The sequence below is a fragment of the Myotis yumanensis genome, unplaced genomic scaffold, assembly GCF_028538775.1.
Source record: "Myotis yumanensis isolate MYYU_CA2020_CCGP unplaced genomic scaffold, mMyoYum1.0.hap1 SCAF_5, whole genome shotgun sequence".
NCBI classification, from domain to species: Eukaryota; Metazoa; Chordata; class Mammalia; order Chiroptera; family Vespertilionidae; genus Myotis; species Myotis yumanensis.
The window spans coordinates 80,224,608-80,240,538 of NW_027223756.1; the positions used below are offsets into that span (position 1 = coordinate 80,224,608).

The following is a 15,931-nucleotide window of genomic DNA, read 5'->3' on the forward strand; positions in this document are numbered from 1 at the left end:
TAGCGGGCTTGATCCCCAGTTGGGGCGTGTGCAGGAGGCAACCTTCTTTCTCACATTGATATTTCTCTCTCCCTCTTCCTTTCCTTCTCTCTAAAAAAAAAAATAAAATAAAAAATATCAATGAAAAATTTCCTTGGGTGAGGATTAAAAAAAAAAAAAGGTTGCCCTGGCTAGTGTGGCTCAGTTGGTTGAGTATTGTCCCATGCACTGAGAAGTCGCTGGTTCTATTCCCCATCAGGGCACATGCCCAGGTTGAGGGCTGGATCCCCAGTAGGGGGCATGTTGGAAGCAGCCAATAGATGGTTCTCTCTCATCAATGTTTTTCTCGTATTTAAAAAAACAGAAGAAAAAGTTAAACATGAAGTGACTACATGGTCCAGCAATGACACTTTTAAGTATCCACCCAAGAGGAATGAAATAGATTTTCACACAAGAACTTGCACACAAATGTTCATAGCAGCAGAATTCTGTAATAGTTAAGAAGTGGAAACTACCTAAATGTCCTTCAACACGATGGAATATTATTGAGCTATGAAAAGGAGTGAAGCACTGACACACACTATAACATGGATGGACCTTGAATACATGATGCTCAGTGAGAGCAGCCAGACACAAAAGGCCACAAAGTATGTGATTTCATTTATGTGAAATGTCCAGTATAGGCAACACCACAGAGACAGGAAGTGGATTCGTGATTGCCTGGGGGTGAGGGAGAGGAATGGGGAGTGACTGCTAATGGGCACAATGTTTCTTTTTGGAGGACAAAAATGTTCTAAATTAGATAATAGTGACAGTTGCATATCTGTGTCAATATACTAAACACCACCAAATTGTATGCTTTAAAAGGGTAAATTTCTTTGTGTGTGCACTACATCTCAATAAAGCTGTTATATTAAAAAAGGCTATCAACAGGGACCATAAGTGATTCTTTACAGAAAAAGTTTGCAGATCATCATGTCAATATCTCTTAACATGGATAGATTAAAAAAAACAAAGTTGAGTGGGGAAAGAAGTACCACTAAAACCTGCATTAAAACCCTCTCTATATTGCCCTAACCGGTTTAGCTCAGTGGATGGAGCGTTGGCCTGCGGACTGAAGGGTCCCAGGTTCGATTCCAGTCAAGGGCATGTGCCTTGGTTGCAGGGACATCCCCAGTGCGGGGTGTGCAGGAAGCAGCTGATTGTTATTTCTAACTCTCTATTCCTCTCCCTTCCTCTCTGTAAAAAAATCAATAAAATACATTTAAAAACAAAACAAAACAAAACAAAATAAAAACCCTCTCTATACTATGTATGTATAGTTTATAAACACATACATATGTGTGAAAAGCAGATAACAGGCACAGAGACCTGGACATGTTGCCCCAGACTAGGAAGGAAAATGCTGACAGGGAAAGAGTAGGGTGAAGTTTGGGCTGCAGCTATGATTTTTTCCCTCTAATCAAACAAGACAAGGTGCCAGTGGGACAAAATAACCACAGCTATAACTCTGGATATTAAGAGAAGTTACAACAGTCGTGTAATTCCCTAAACCAGTGGTCGGCAAACTGCGGCTCGCGAGCCACATGTGGCTCTTTGGCCCCTTGAGTGTGGCTTTTCCACAAAATACCACATGCGGGCACGCACATACATTGTGATTGAAACTTCGTGGCCCATGCGCAGAAGTCGGTATTTTGTGGAAGAGCCACACTCAAGGGGCCAAAGAGCCACATGTGGCTCGAGAGCCGCAGTTTGCCGACCACTGCCCTAAACTATGAGAATGTTTCAAAACAGAATTCTTTCGTTGTAAAACAAAGCAATATAAGAAGACCCTTAGAGTTGGTTAAACTTTCAACAAAAGCCCCACCAACAAGATCCTAAAGATGGTACTCAGGCCTCTCTGTCACTTCCAGGGGAAGTCTCTCCCCGATGTGCTTGGAGAATGTGGGTTGACCCGTTGGGGGCTGGACCCTCAAACGCACAAAGAAGCTTCAGGCCATAACATTCCACCTAAGAGCCAAGAGGCCCACCTTACCTGTAACACGTTGCTCTCTGCCTCCTCCCCGGTGATAACTTCCACTTTTTCCAACAAACACTTCCGCGCTGTTGCCTTGGTGTAGGCGGCTGCCGATTCGGCCAGGGACTCTGCAATGTTATTAGCTAAATGACACTGACTACTATTTACTTGGTTGGGGGAGAGTATACTGCATAGGAGGCAAAGGGTTGGCTTGGTTTCAAGGGTACCAGCTACCCATGGGACATGGAGTGGACCCCAAAATATGCCAAGTAGGTCAGCCTCGGGATCTGTATGGGAGGCCAGCTGGGAGCTGCTGGCATGGCTATGGGTTTTCTATTCCCCACTCAGTAGGGGGCAGACCTCGAAGAGGGCACGGAAGAAAACTCCTTCTGCTGCTTCAGGGTGTGAAGGGAGAGGGCTACAACCATCTCAACCATCCTACCCCCAAGTCACCATATAGCACCACGGGCCTGGGCCTAACTGTTTATAGATGAACATGTCCCCGTTTTGTTCACTGAAAACCAGTGCCCATGGCTTTCTGGCTCTGTCCCAGTGGCTGGTTCATGAGGTTATTACTGCTATGTTGAGTTGATCCCTACATCCCTCCCAGGCTGGCACGTGGATGGACAGTGTCCTGTCACTTGGTACCCCCCTCCTATGAGGCAATAGTGTTGCGACGTACCTTTCTCAGGGGTGGCCTCCTGGGATGAAGACTCGGACCCAGACTCGACAGCTGAGTTCTCCCTGTTGGCATCTGAAGTGACCTCATTTAATTTGGGTGGGCTCTGCAGGGAAACAAAGGCACATGGGAAAGGCATTTGGGCGATCCTGGTGGGTCAACCACTATGGAACAGTAAGTCCCTTGGCCCGGCAGCAGCTCTCAGAACTTCCCTGCTGGGTAGAGGGCTGCTTTCTGCCCACAGCTCCTCCTCTGCAGCTTTGCGGACCCTCCCAGACCTGGCAGACAGACCTACATAGCCCTTCCCCATGGGCTATGTCCCAGCCATACTCACCACACCTCCATTCCAAAAACCACACAATAATTTTCAAGCATCATTTGGTGTTAAAACCTAACACAAAAGGGGCATCATGCATGAACTGCCCTTGGAGCCCCCCAATGGGGCCTCTCATGGCACTGCCGGGAGATATGTGCCACCAGCTGACATTACTTTGGGCTGCAGAGTTCACCTTTGTGTGAGGTAGTTCTTTGACTATTTCATTTTAGCAGGAAATGGACAGTACTGATGCTTGAGAAAAAAGCAGAGGGCTTTTTAATGTAATGTATTCTGAGACAAACATGGGCAGAATTGGTTGGACCCAAAACAGCTCTGTAGCCACACTGACAATGGACACAGAAGGGCTGTGCCCATTTGATCAGGGGAAAAAAAGGGCCGAAACCGGTTTGGTTCAGCGGATAGAGCATTGGTCTGCGGACTGAAAGGTCCCAGGTTCGATTCCGGTCAAGGGCATGTACCTGGGTTGCGGGCACATCCCCAGTGGGAGATGTGCAGGAGGCAGTTGATCAATGTTTCTCTTTCATCGATGTTTCTAGCTCTCTATCTCTCTCCCTTCCTCTCTGTAAAAAATCAATAAAATGTATATTTTTTTAAAAAAGGGATGAAGTAAGGAAGCACGTAAACAATTCCAGAACCCAACCCTGGCTGTGATGTGTCGGGAGTACATGGGACACAGGGTCCCTCTGAGGCCACCAGACCTGTCCCCCCCCCCCCCCCCCCCCCCCTTGTGCCGCAGCCTCATTGGCAGGTGGGAGAACCATTGTTGGCTCCAGAAGTGGCTCTGGTGGGCCCCAGCAGCGTGCAGCCAAGGACTGGTCTGATGGCTGTACCTGTAGCCAGACTTCACAAGGAAAGCATGGCCTGTGCCTCAGGACACCTGTCTTAGAATGAGGAAAGACTGGAAATGGAACACTGGCTCCTGGAGAGCAAATAACCCTGCCCCTGACTTTAAGCTGAGTCTTCATTCTTACTTGCAACTGAAATCATCCTAATTTTCCAAGAGACAACGTGGCAGCCACACTCACATTCCTTTGACCTGGGCTGGGGAGTTCTAAAAACCTTCTGGGCCCCAGGAAGAAGAGTCCCCATAGGGGCCACTCACCAATACGCGCTCGCTCATGTTCTGGCCAAATACAAATTTGTTGCTGGTGGCATCGGCACTATTGGTCGAGTTCTCTAAACTGAAAAGAAGATGGACTGTGAATTCAGGGGCAGAACCTGGTGGGTAACAAGAGGCAGCTGAGCTGCCACCGGCCCACTGGGTTCTGTTCTGGGCACAAGGTCCTGGTGATAGAAGTCACTCTGAGAGCTGGGCTGGACAACCCCACAGAACTCAGGTCCTGCCTCAAAGTTGTCCATCAAAGTCCATTGTCCTGGCCCTTCCACAGCTGTGCCAAGTGGGAAAGAAGAATGGGACTAGGAAGCAACTGGAATTCTGGAGGATTCTCTCCTTCCCCTCCATCCTGCCCCCCAGGGAAGGACCAGGCTGGCTCCTGGTCTGGGTTCTGTCTCCTCTCTGGGCCACAGACAAGGTGGATGAATGACCTGAGCGCCTCTGAGGCTGGACACAGGGCCTCACACACATACCTGGAGCTGATATATTGAAGGAAATAGTTGGTCGCGGTTGGCGTTTCTGAACTGGGGTGTCCGGCATTTTCCACGTCAGCTGCTTCAGTGTTTTCATTTATTAACTGGGAAACAGAAACACTATACTCAGAGAACACACATTCTGGACCTCTACAGCTTGGCCTGGCTGCACAATCCCTCCGCCGTGTGGCACAGCTCAACATGCAAATCCCATCAATGTGCATGCAGGGGCTTGTGTGTGAGCACTGGGTGCTGGCGCTGTAATCAACTCCAGAACTTTTTGCTTTTCACAGTTAAGGTACAAAAACAATTCATAAAATGTTAGTGGACCTTTTCTACCTTGTTTTAAAAAAACAAAATAAAAAATGCACTCAGGTTGGCATCTTGTTAGCATTTTCATCACTTCTGTTCCGAGATCACAGAACACTTATAAATCTGGTGTTTTAAGGGGTTTATTAAGAACATAAAACACTGTTGTTTGAGGGCTTCATTGATGCCAGCTGCCCTGTCTGTCCATCACATATGTGACCTAACGCACTACTCCTGGGCAGCCTGAGGGGTGGAAGGATGGACTTGGTCCTGTGAGCGAGGAAGCCTGAGCTCAGAGGAGCTAGGAGACCATGGCCTGGAGTCACCCTCTGTGGAGAAGGTGGGATGTGACCAAGACCTCAGAGACCACATGAGCCCCGGGTCTCTAGGAGACACTGGCCCTGCCCCCATGTCAAGGTAGCATTGCCCTGAACTTGAGGAGCAGACTCAACTAGATGGATGGCCAGACACCGCCCCCAGGGCTGGTAGATTTCAAGGCTGCTCCTTCACTTTCCTCTTCCCGGAGGGAGCAGTCCCCAAGGAACGCATTATTTTGGCTAAAGTCATGTGACCATCAACACTTATTTTTGTCTCCTGGGGCATCTGTGCTTCTCTTGGACAGTGACACCACAGGAGAACACAGGTGGCATGTTTTCTATGTGGTGACTTTTGTTTCCTTATTTCCGAGTCTCTCATCCTCAGCATCACTGACATTGGGGCTGGATCGTCCTGGGCACTGGGGGGTGTTGAGCAGCATCCCCGGCCCCTACCCACTCGATGCCAGGAGTACCTTCCCCCTAGTGTGACAACCACAGATGTCCCCAGACATGGCCACTGACACTGCCTCTCAGTTCTCTAAAGGAGATTCCTGCCAGGTGAGCTGCTGGAAATGGCACAGAAGAACATTCCATATCTGTGGCTGCAAAATGTAGTGCTGCTCACTCTAGTCTTTCTGAAGTGCTAGCACAGAGGGTGCAGAGCTGAGACCCCTGCCACTGCCAGATGCCCCCACCCCAACTCAGTCCCCAGACTGGACCCACCCGAGGTGACAGATACTGTTGCTCCTGTGCGAGAGAAAACAATCTTCCCACCTGCCCTACTTTTGAAAATAAGATGATGGTTCTGTCGGGAGCAATCTGGTCCCGTGGGGAACATTCAGCACTACTTGGGGGCATGTGTGGTTGTCACAACTGAGAGGGTATACGCCTGGTATCTAGAGGGTGGGGACCAGGGATGCTGCTCAACAACCCACAGTGGTGAGTAGGTCATGCTTCCAACAACTAAACACAATCTGGTCTGAATGCTGCTAGTGTTGAGATAAAAAACCCTGAAGAAAACAAAAACCTCGCACTGGTTGCCCCTTTGTCCCCTGTAGTCAGGAGCCACCGCTGAGTCCCACTGAGGATGGAGGGATGGCAGGCAGCCTGGGTGGCTGAGCAGCAGAGTATGGGAAACATGCACAACAAGCAGCTGCCGGCCGTGCTGAGAGTCACAGGACCACTTCACAACACAGCCTCTGTGTCTGCCCCACCCTTCAGAAGCAATTCCTGTTCTCGAACCTAGTGAGAGGCATACAGAGATCAATCCCTGAGTTCATCGGCTCCCCCAGCCCTCTGAGTACATACCTTAACTCTGTCCCTCAAGTTCTGCCCAAATACAAACGCTTGCTGTGCAACTTGCTCTTTTTTCTCACAGCTGTCCTCCTCAGAAGTACTGCTAGACTCATTTTTCTGGGGCTCTTTCTCCTAGTTAAACAGAACAATGACAACTGTAAAGAAGGGACATGTTAGCCCTGATGAGCAAGCTGAATCATCTTATAGCACAATTGCATGTCCCTTGACGAGGGTCCCTGGGCTGAGGAACATCCGAGGAGGGGCTAGAACCAATCGGAAAAGTGAGGCAGCCAGGAACATGGGGAGGACAGGACAGTGGGGTCACTTTTGGTCTCCCTCTGGTGCAGAGATGTGCAGCTGACTTCCCTGAGACCCAGCTACCAAAGTTCCATGAAGCATATGTTACAAAAACAATTTCTATTTCCAATTCCATTAACTGGGGTGAAGGTGGGGGGGACCTCATAGATGTTTCAAAATAGAACTGTAGATGATCATTTTCACCATTTGAGCCTGAACACCTATGGGGGGTGAGGGTGAGGATGAGGGAGGCAGAGGATAGAGAACCTCTGGCAGCAACTTATCTGCTGAAGTGGCCGAGGGCAAAGGCACACAGACGCAGTCTGGCTTGCGTCTGAGGCAAGGTGCAGTATTGCAATTTGGATTCCAAATCTGTCTGTTAACCCCAAGAGCAGGTGCTTCATGAAATGCCTGTTTCCCAGCTGCTCTGCAGCACTACTGGTAAACAGATGCTTCTGGCCTATATAATTCCAGAACCATAAAGGATGTCTTTTAAAAACAAACAATTTCTGAGCTGACTCCCCAGGCATTTAAAAGAGCACACGTGTACGAATCCCCAGAGTCGCTGGGGTATGAAAACAGGGAGGGAAGACATTTGTCCCCACAAAATGGTGCAAGGATCTCATTAATGAAAGCCATCCCTCTGGTCCCTGTGGTTCCCCAAGGCTCAAAGGCTAGTTTCACGCTAGCAGAAACGCTGCCCCAGGACATGTGGAAATGACATGCTGGATTCGGGCAACACAGGACTCTATAGCAGAGCTTTGCTCACAGCATCTTTCTCTCAGAACCATGAAGACACCCCTCCCCTCTCTTGGCGTTCGTCAGCACTGATACTGCTGAGCAAATCCAGAAAGCTTGAACACAGAACAAACTGGCACTGCTCAGAGCAGGTAACAGTCTATGTGCTCAGCAAAGCCTGAGAAGTCTCCTGTGAGGTGTGCTCCCTGCCCTGGCACAGACGGACCTCTGGTGCTGGCGCCTCATCAGGTGGACTTCTCTGTGCGGGGTTGTCAGGCGATGTTGATGTCGATGTCGCTGTTCCTGTGCAGTCTGCTGGGATGCTGAGCCCATTGGTGCCGCTGCTTGGAACTGTGGGGACAAACCGACAGAGTGAGAATCGTGGGGTTAGTGCTAGACCACTTCTAATGCTTTCTTCTGCCACCATTTGGACCAACAGTATATAATTTCTCCTTTTATAAGAAAGGGTCTAGTATCTCTACTAAAAGCAACAAACTCTTAGATTAAAAGAACAAATATTGGGGGAACAATTATGAGTTTTACAAAAAAGTTTTACAAATGATATCTTCATTCTATGCATTTTTCCTTTAAATAGCCGAGATTACATGACACGCACAACTTCAAATCTAGCTTTGACTGTTGAGTATTACATAAAAAAACTTCCCATGTAATTAAAAACTCTTCAGAAATGTTACTATTTCCCTCATGTGGGATGTTGCGTGGCTTTTGATGAAGAATTCTCGAATTATAGGGAAAGACCAAGAGGAAGACAAGAGCTCATTCACATGAAGAAAATTAAAGATTAACTGAAAACCACTGCCTATGTGGATGTAATGAAAATATGGTTTAAGAGTCACGTCTCAAGGTTGGCAAGTAAAATGAAAACATGTGAAAGTTACCCTTTGAGTTTCTGAGACTGCAGGGCTGAGTTCTGCCTGCAAACGTGTAGGGACGAATCTGAACCGCTCAGGAAGTGGAGGCAGCATTTATGAGGCCAGGGCGTGCACAAGGCACATTTGCACCAGCAGTCAGGCTTGGCCTCATGTCTTTACTAGGCTCACCAGGAATATAAAGGGCTGCTTTCCCAGCACTTTATTTCTTTGTGCATTTGGCAGATATGACATGGCTGTCCCAGAAGCGACTTCTGTAATAATCTACTCTGCCATGCCAGCCTGTACCAGGGCTGCGTTTCTTACCGGCCTGTGAGAGTGCCTTTGGCTGTGGGGCTTGTAACACTGCCGGGCGAAGCACGCTCCGCTGCTGCTCCTTGGGCTTCTGGCTTGGCAGACCTGGGAACAGAGGTCGGTTTGCCCAGCGCCCTTGGATCCCGTGGGCAGAAATGCAACAGCTCAGGCTCTCAGGCACTTTACAGACAAATTAAATCCAGCAATCCATTTCATGTTCCTCACAGACTAGACTCTGTAGGGAAGCACATCTGTGTTTTGTTTTGTTTTTAGAAAATGTTCTTATTGATTTTAGAGAGAGGAGGGAGAGGGAGAGAGAGATATAAACATCAATGATGAGAGAGAATCATTGATTAGCTGCCTTCTGCATGCCCCCTACTGGGGATCGATCCCACAACCCGGGCATGTGCCATGACCAGAATCAAACTGCAACTTCTTGGTTCATGGGTCCATGCTCAACCACTGAGCCACAGCGGCCAGGAGGGAAGCACATTAAAAAAACAAACCCAAGACACTTTCTTTACAGCTAAACATACAGAGTTTGGCTATTGCTATTTTTATATGTGATTAAATGACATTTCCATGTAACTGATCATGTCTGTGAATTAACCCAGTGAGTACACTAATGCTTCGGGGAAGCCAAGGGACAGCTGTTCTCAAGTGCTGGGCTCAAGGGTCAAGCACAGACCTGAGGGGAAAGCAGCAAAGCCAACAGGCAATCCCCCAGAATTTAGGCTGCTGCTTGGGATCACAGAAAGGCACCCTCTGCACCTGCTTTTTATTTTTTTAAAAATATATTTTATTGATTTTTTACAGAGAGGAAGGGAGAGGGACAGAGAGTTAGAAACATCGATCAGCTGCCTCCTGCACACCCCCCACTGGGGATGTGCCTGCAACCCAGGTACATGCCCTTGACCGGAATCGAACCTGGGACCCTTCAGTCCGCAGGCCGATGCTCTATCCACTGAGCCAAACTGGTTAGGGCTGCTTTTTATTTTTTAAAATATATTTTTATTGATTTCAGAGAGGAAAGGAGAGGAAAAGAGGGATAGAAACATCAATGATGAATCACTGATTGCCTGCCTCCTGCACGCCCCCTATTTGGGGATTGAGCCTGCAACTTGGGCCTGTGCCCTTGACCGGAATCAAACCTGGGACCTTTAGGTCCCCAGGCTGACACTCTATCCACTGAGCCAAACCAGTTAGGGCAGCACCTGCTTTTTAAAATGCCACATTGAGAAAACACCTCTGGCCAAATACAACTAGGGCAAGGACCACGAGAAAACATTTTTGGCCCTGCTTGGGCTCCCTTTGGACCTGACAGGTCTCCAGAGCGCCATCACTTGGCCCTGCTCACGAACAGTGTGCTATTGAATTGAGGCCACTCTGCAAATCAGGGTTAACGATATGGCGTGCTGGGGCTAGAATGCTCTGGAAAGACAGCTGGAACCAACTGAGCTATCACTGGGCACAGAGCCCAAACTCCCATACCAACCCAAGCTTGTTCCCTTGTCACCTCCACTTCAGGGTAGAGGAGCTTCCTGGTCTGACAGGCTCTTTATAGTGTTTTTCCATAGCTCAAGTGTCAGGTACCAGCCCAGAGTGCACTGGTGGGTTGCCTTAGGCAGCTGTGCAGAAGCCTGGAAGGGTATGAGAAAGCCACTCTCCTCTCCTCCTCCAACGTGGGCACCTACCTGCACTGGGTGCCTGGCCATGGATCAGTGTTGGTGGCTTCAACCGGAACCCACTGCTCTTTTCCTCTACAAGCACAAGACAAAAGATAAAAAAAAAAAAGCCTTCCTAGAGTGGGGTGGTGAGGCTGGGAGGGAGCAGGGGCAGGAGAGGGTTGTTGTCTCGGCCTCAGTAGCCAGGGGCCTAGAGAACAAGGGAAATGATTTCAAACTGAAACAGAAATGCCAAAGTCCTATCCAACCACCAAGGCTGTAAGGCGGCCTGGGTGAGGAGGCAGGGGATTGCAGGAAGTGTGGCTCGGGGCAAACTGCAGCGAATGGAAGACCAGAGGGTGTCAAAGGTGCAAGACAGAAGTGAGGGTGACCACTCCACCAAGGAGCCCTTCCATCCAGAAGGTGAGTGCCAGGCTGGACTTTGCCAGGACCTTGGATGCCATGCTGCACTTGCAGGCCCTGGAGAATGTCACAGGGCCACCGAATAAAGGTCTCCAGAGATGCATTTCTCTTTCCTAGAGCACTTGTCAGGAGAGCTCTTTGTACTACCAACAGATGTGTGGGAAATGAGACATGTTTTCTTTGGCAAGAGATCAAGAGTGGCACATAGTGGACTTGCTCTCTTTCTAGATATGCCTGGAGAGCTTTGTCTCATTGCTTAATGAGAGCACCGGAAGGCCTGGAAGAAGGAAGCAGGGTTGTTTGTCCTGGCCACATGTGAGGAGGCGGGGCCTCCCTCAGGACTTGAGTTCAGGCTGACAAATACAGGGGCTCTGGGGATATTCAAAACCTGGTTTCTGCTTAGCCACACGTCCACAGATCCCTTAATCAATGCATCTTGGTGACTTTGCCCATCTCATAAGGGGGTGAGGTGGAAGAGACAGTTTAATGCAATCCTTGGTGTGAAGGATCAGCATAAAAAGCTTTGTGACTCTAACAGGCCAGGTCTGTATCTGGAGAAGCAGAGGGACAGCAGCATTTTAGGCCACCAGAGGCAGCCTTGCTTTTGTGCTAAGGTCCAACACATCGGCAAAAACCCTTGCCAGATTTTAGGGCACAAGATAATCATACAGAAATCAGTGTGTTTCTATACACTGGCAACAAACAACCCAAAATGAAGTCAAGGAAACAATTCCATATTGTTGGAAGAAAGTAAAGACTTACAAGATACCTCAAAAGGTCACACAAATCCAGAGACAGAAAATGGATTCATGGCTGCCAGGGGCTGGGAAAGATAGAATGAGGAATGACTGCTAAAGGATATGGGACTTCTTTTGGGGATGGTTAAAATGTTCTAAAATTAATTACAGTGACAGTTGCACAACTCTGTGGATACACTAAAAACCAACCAATTATACACTAAAATGACATCACAAATGCTTTGTCAGACCACTTTCAGGTAGGAAACAAAATCAAATCAGAATTCTGAGTACAACAGAAGGGCCCTCTTCCTGTTGTCGACATGTTGGTGAGCCAAACTGCTTTCCTTGGGCAAAAATAGGATTACAGAAACTCTCACTGCTACTCAGTAAAAAGGACTGGAGCCTGCCAGGTTTCTAGAGCCTCTGTTAGTGGGGTGGTGTCTCTCCCATAAGAGAGCTGTGGGTCATAAAAACCACACTCGGGAAATCAGACAAAACAGGATGCAGGGGAAGACATGCTGCCAGATGTTCCTTTTTAGAAGGAAAATACTGAATTACATTTCCAAAGCTTAGGGTTATTCAGAAGATGATTGGCAATATAAAACTAAAAAATTGAGATGAAATTCACAATTTAGAAAACTTCTAAAGCTCTTAGAGCTGGCTCTGCAACGCTCACATTGTGGCTACACATTGATGGCGACCACTGAGCCCTGTGCAGAGCCAATGCTAACAGCCACTGACCCGTGGGGCTGACCTATGCTGATCAGTGTGGGCAGCGGGCCCAGAAATTACTGCCAGTGAACACTCACTAACTTTGCAACTGGTGCCAGGACAACCCTGAAGATGCACAGGAAATCTATGCTGAATGCTCAGTAAATTGATGGATAGATTAGCAAGGTGTACCACACTTCTGAAGGGGCCAAAGCAGGAGGGTGGTGTGCTTACAGGGCAGTCAAACCCTGGAGGCCCCTGCTGCAGCCCCATCTTCACTAAAACAAATATGATCTCTTCTCATGGCCTCCTGCAAGATGGTCAGGGTACAATGAAGAGGCATTGCTTGGAGGCCAGAGCCCCACTACACACAGGTGGCTACACTGGTGTCTTCTTAAGGGCACATGCATCCCCTTCTGTGAGCTCCCTGGCGGAAGAGGACTCCCCTCTGGGGCAGCCTCCTTCCTCTTCCAAATCATGTTTGAAGCAAGCAGGCTCCTTTGAGGGTACATTGTGTCCTGCCTCAGGAAGATCCTGAGTGACTTCTGAGGAAGTAATGTTCACCATCCAGGGAGGCCCAGATTTAACAGGAAAATATATCAGAATTCAACCTGATGTATACCAGGGGTTGGAAAGAATCCAAGAGAAGGCAGCCTGATGAGGGCTGGGGTGTGTAAGGGCAGTGCTGGTGCAGGGGGAGAAGAGTGCTGACCACATATGGGGGTATGGAGCAATGAGTAAATAAATGTACTGAGGACAGAGGGAGTCAGGTTTCTTAGAAAAGAGAGGTAGATATACAGAGGGGGAGGTTAAGATGAATCCTGTTGGCAATGAATTGGAAGTATCCAGACAGAGATGTAGAAATATATGTAAATGTAAGCACATATATGCATATAGGTATATGTGTATATGTTCCTAGTTGTGTGTGTGTGTGTGTTCCCAGCTCTGGGCACTGAGAGGTCCTGAGAGCAGTGACAGCCCAAACGGTGAACACACGGAGCACCCAGATCTTGGTTTCTTGAGACCATGCTCCATTAAGAACTATGACTCCTTTGAGAAAAGGGGAAAGATGATGAGCCTGGAACCTCTTATTATGACAGAAAGTAAAGAAAGTGCTTAAAAGAATGACAGGGACCTGGGAAAAGGACACAGGAACCTGGCTTGATGGGGCCCATTGGCCAAATCTGGAACAATTAAAATAACTGATGATCAAAATAAAATCTGAATATTAAAATAAAAACTAATAACAAATTGCAACCCACTGACTAAAACAGGAATCCATAAATCCATATCGACACAAACAACTAAGTGAAGTGGGGAAAAGAAAGCTGCTCCTTATAGTAGAATGCCAATTCATAAATGTTGGGGCAAAAAATGGGGCAGAAAATCTCCATGTGGTCATCATCAGAGTAATAATTAATTCAAGCAAGAAAACATGAATGGATGCTAACAAAGGAGGGCAATATGAGAGATTTCCTCATGTCTCTAAGTATCTCTCCACTGAGGCAAACTGGCTAGATCAACCAAAGGACTTGTATACATGCATATAAGCATAACCAATGGACACAGACACCAGGAGGTGAGGGCATGAATGGGAATGGGGTGGGGGTGGGGGGGGCAATGAGGGGATAAGGACACATATGTAATACCTTAATCAATAAGGAAAAAAAAAGAAAAGAAAAAAAAAAGTATCTCTCCAGAAAATAGTAATGACAAAGGAAGAAGAAATAATTTTATAGTGGAGAAACCGGGCAGATTCCACCCTAATCAAGTGATCAAAGTCAACCTGGCCTGCACCAGGTAGAGTACACATGGTGTGCCACCACTGGGGTGCACTGGGAGAGCACGGCTGCACTTCTATGGCATTCCAGTCCCAAATACACAACCTGGGTGGAAGCCCCAGGATACATCAGACACCCGCTAACTGAAGGACTTCTCCAAAATAACTGGCCTGTAATCTTCAAGGTCACAAAAGTCAAGGAAAGAATGAGCAACTGTTTCAGATGGAGAGAGACATATGATTAGAATCTGATGTCTTTGCTCTGAAGTACGCATGGAGCCTTCTAGGTAAAGGGATAGAGAAATGCTTTATAAAAATTTTCCATAAGTTTTAGGTCCCCCCCCCCCCCCCCCCATTAAGCTAAAAAATAAGACAGGCAAGCATATAAGAGGCTCACTTTGCAGCGCTGATGTGCAAATCTAATATGACTGGCATGCTGCATCAGGTATCAGGGACCAGGGCTGTATCAGAACCTCTGCTAAAGCAGACTAAGCTGTCCCCTTTCGCAGGGCTACCCTACTCTCAATGCTGCTGGATAAAGGTTTTGGGGGCAGAGAGAGGGTGTGAGGCCATCACTCACAGACCTCAGAGGTGATCTTGAGATTCATAATAGAACTCCATGGCATAAAGGGATCAAGATGTGTGTCTTCAGCTACGGATCCCTAGACCAAAACAGACTCGCAAAGACTAACACTACCCCCACACCTCAGAACACAACTTGCTAAACCAGTGCCCCAGGTACGACCAAAGACCTTTAAAAACCAAGTTCCTCTTCAGAAGCGGGAAGGGGGTTCAACTCCAAACAGTTTGCTTTCAGAGTCAGAACAAATTCAACTGTTTGAAATGGTGCCATCACATCAATCCTCAAAGTTATAGAAACTAGCCTCTTCCCTTGACATCACTCTCATGCCAGAGTATGAGTTATCTTGCAATGCTTTTGAAGTCGGCAATGAATTTATATAAGGCAGGTTTGGTTACAGAATTAGGGTGGTTAAACTTGCTCATTAAATCTTTTATGAGGAGAAACTTTCAGGAATTATTGGAGTTGGTTCTCCTGCAAAAGACCAAAAAAGGCAGGCTCTATGTTCTTCAGAGGGGAGCAAGCTGTTTTCCTTAAAGTTTTAAAGCCGTGATTAAATATATGCATTTATCCGAACACATCTAAGCCATACTAATTAATGTGGGAATTTAATAACTGAAAAGGGGTCTGGGAAATTACATTTCACATTAGTTATCTTTGGGATGGTAGTCAGTGGGAAAGGGGCAGGCTAATTCTTTAAGTCTATTAATTTCTAATCTGCCTTTTTAAAAATTACATAAATGTATTACTTGTGTAAAATTTTGAAAAACAAGTAATACACCTCTTTATTTTTTTCAAGAAGGATGTAAAAATCCTTGTAAACAGGCTTACTTACAGAAACAGAAATAAGGACTTATGAAGCCTGTCTTACACTGGATTCCAAATGTACAAGCTAAACAGTTGGGAAAACATTTAGAAAATGAACTCTGCTTTCAAACTGTCCATTGCTGTTAAGGTGCTATTTTACAATATTAACTGCTTTTCATCCCAGGAAAACCCCCAGTGAGTGGCTGTGAAAGGCAAAGGGATGTGAGGGCTCACCTGGTTCTGAGTCAGAATTGCCTGCAGATGGCTCGCAGAAGGTTGATGGCATAAAAACATTGTTTTTTGATACTGTCAGCAAGGAGGTGCAGGCAGGGGGGGAACAAGAGGAAAAACAGAGTGAGTAGGTGGGGCAGACCTGAGGGGTTGATCTCCAAGTCCCACTGTGGTGTATGAGGTGGGGGTCAGCATAATGAATAAGGCCTTTAGATACTCCACACACTCTACAGCAAGAAGAGGGGAGTCTCCAGC

At 47.3% G+C, this 15,931-nt stretch overlaps 1 protein-coding gene across 10 annotated transcripts in view; it reads right to left on the reverse strand.

The window, feature by feature from the left end:
- RANBP3 (RAN binding protein 3) overlaps positions 1-15,931 on the reverse strand; it is a 62,291-nt gene that overhangs the window by 5,474 nt on the left and 40,886 nt on the right. For 4 of the 10 annotated variants that reach the window (XM_070415913.1, XM_070415920.1, XM_070415914.1 and 1 more), the window contains 9 exons: positions 15,680-15,751; positions 10,435-10,500; positions 8,753-8,845; positions 7,783-7,907; positions 6,534-6,653; positions 4,600-4,703; positions 4,115-4,193; positions 2,679-2,781; positions 2,015-2,124 (listed from right to left, as the gene is read on the reverse strand). In XM_070415913.1, the coding sequence (XP_070272014.1) occupies positions 2,015-2,124; positions 2,679-2,781; positions 4,115-4,193; positions 4,600-4,703; positions 6,534-6,653; positions 7,783-7,907; positions 8,753-8,845; positions 10,435-10,500; positions 15,680-15,751 (872 nt within the window). The remainder of the gene's footprint in view (positions 1-2,014; positions 2,125-2,678; positions 2,782-4,114; positions 4,194-4,599; positions 4,704-6,533; positions 6,654-7,782; positions 7,908-8,752; positions 8,846-10,434; positions 10,501-15,679; positions 15,752-15,931) is intronic. The other 6 variants (XM_070415915.1, XM_070415922.1, XM_070415917.1 and 3 more) reach the window with 4 other exon arrangements.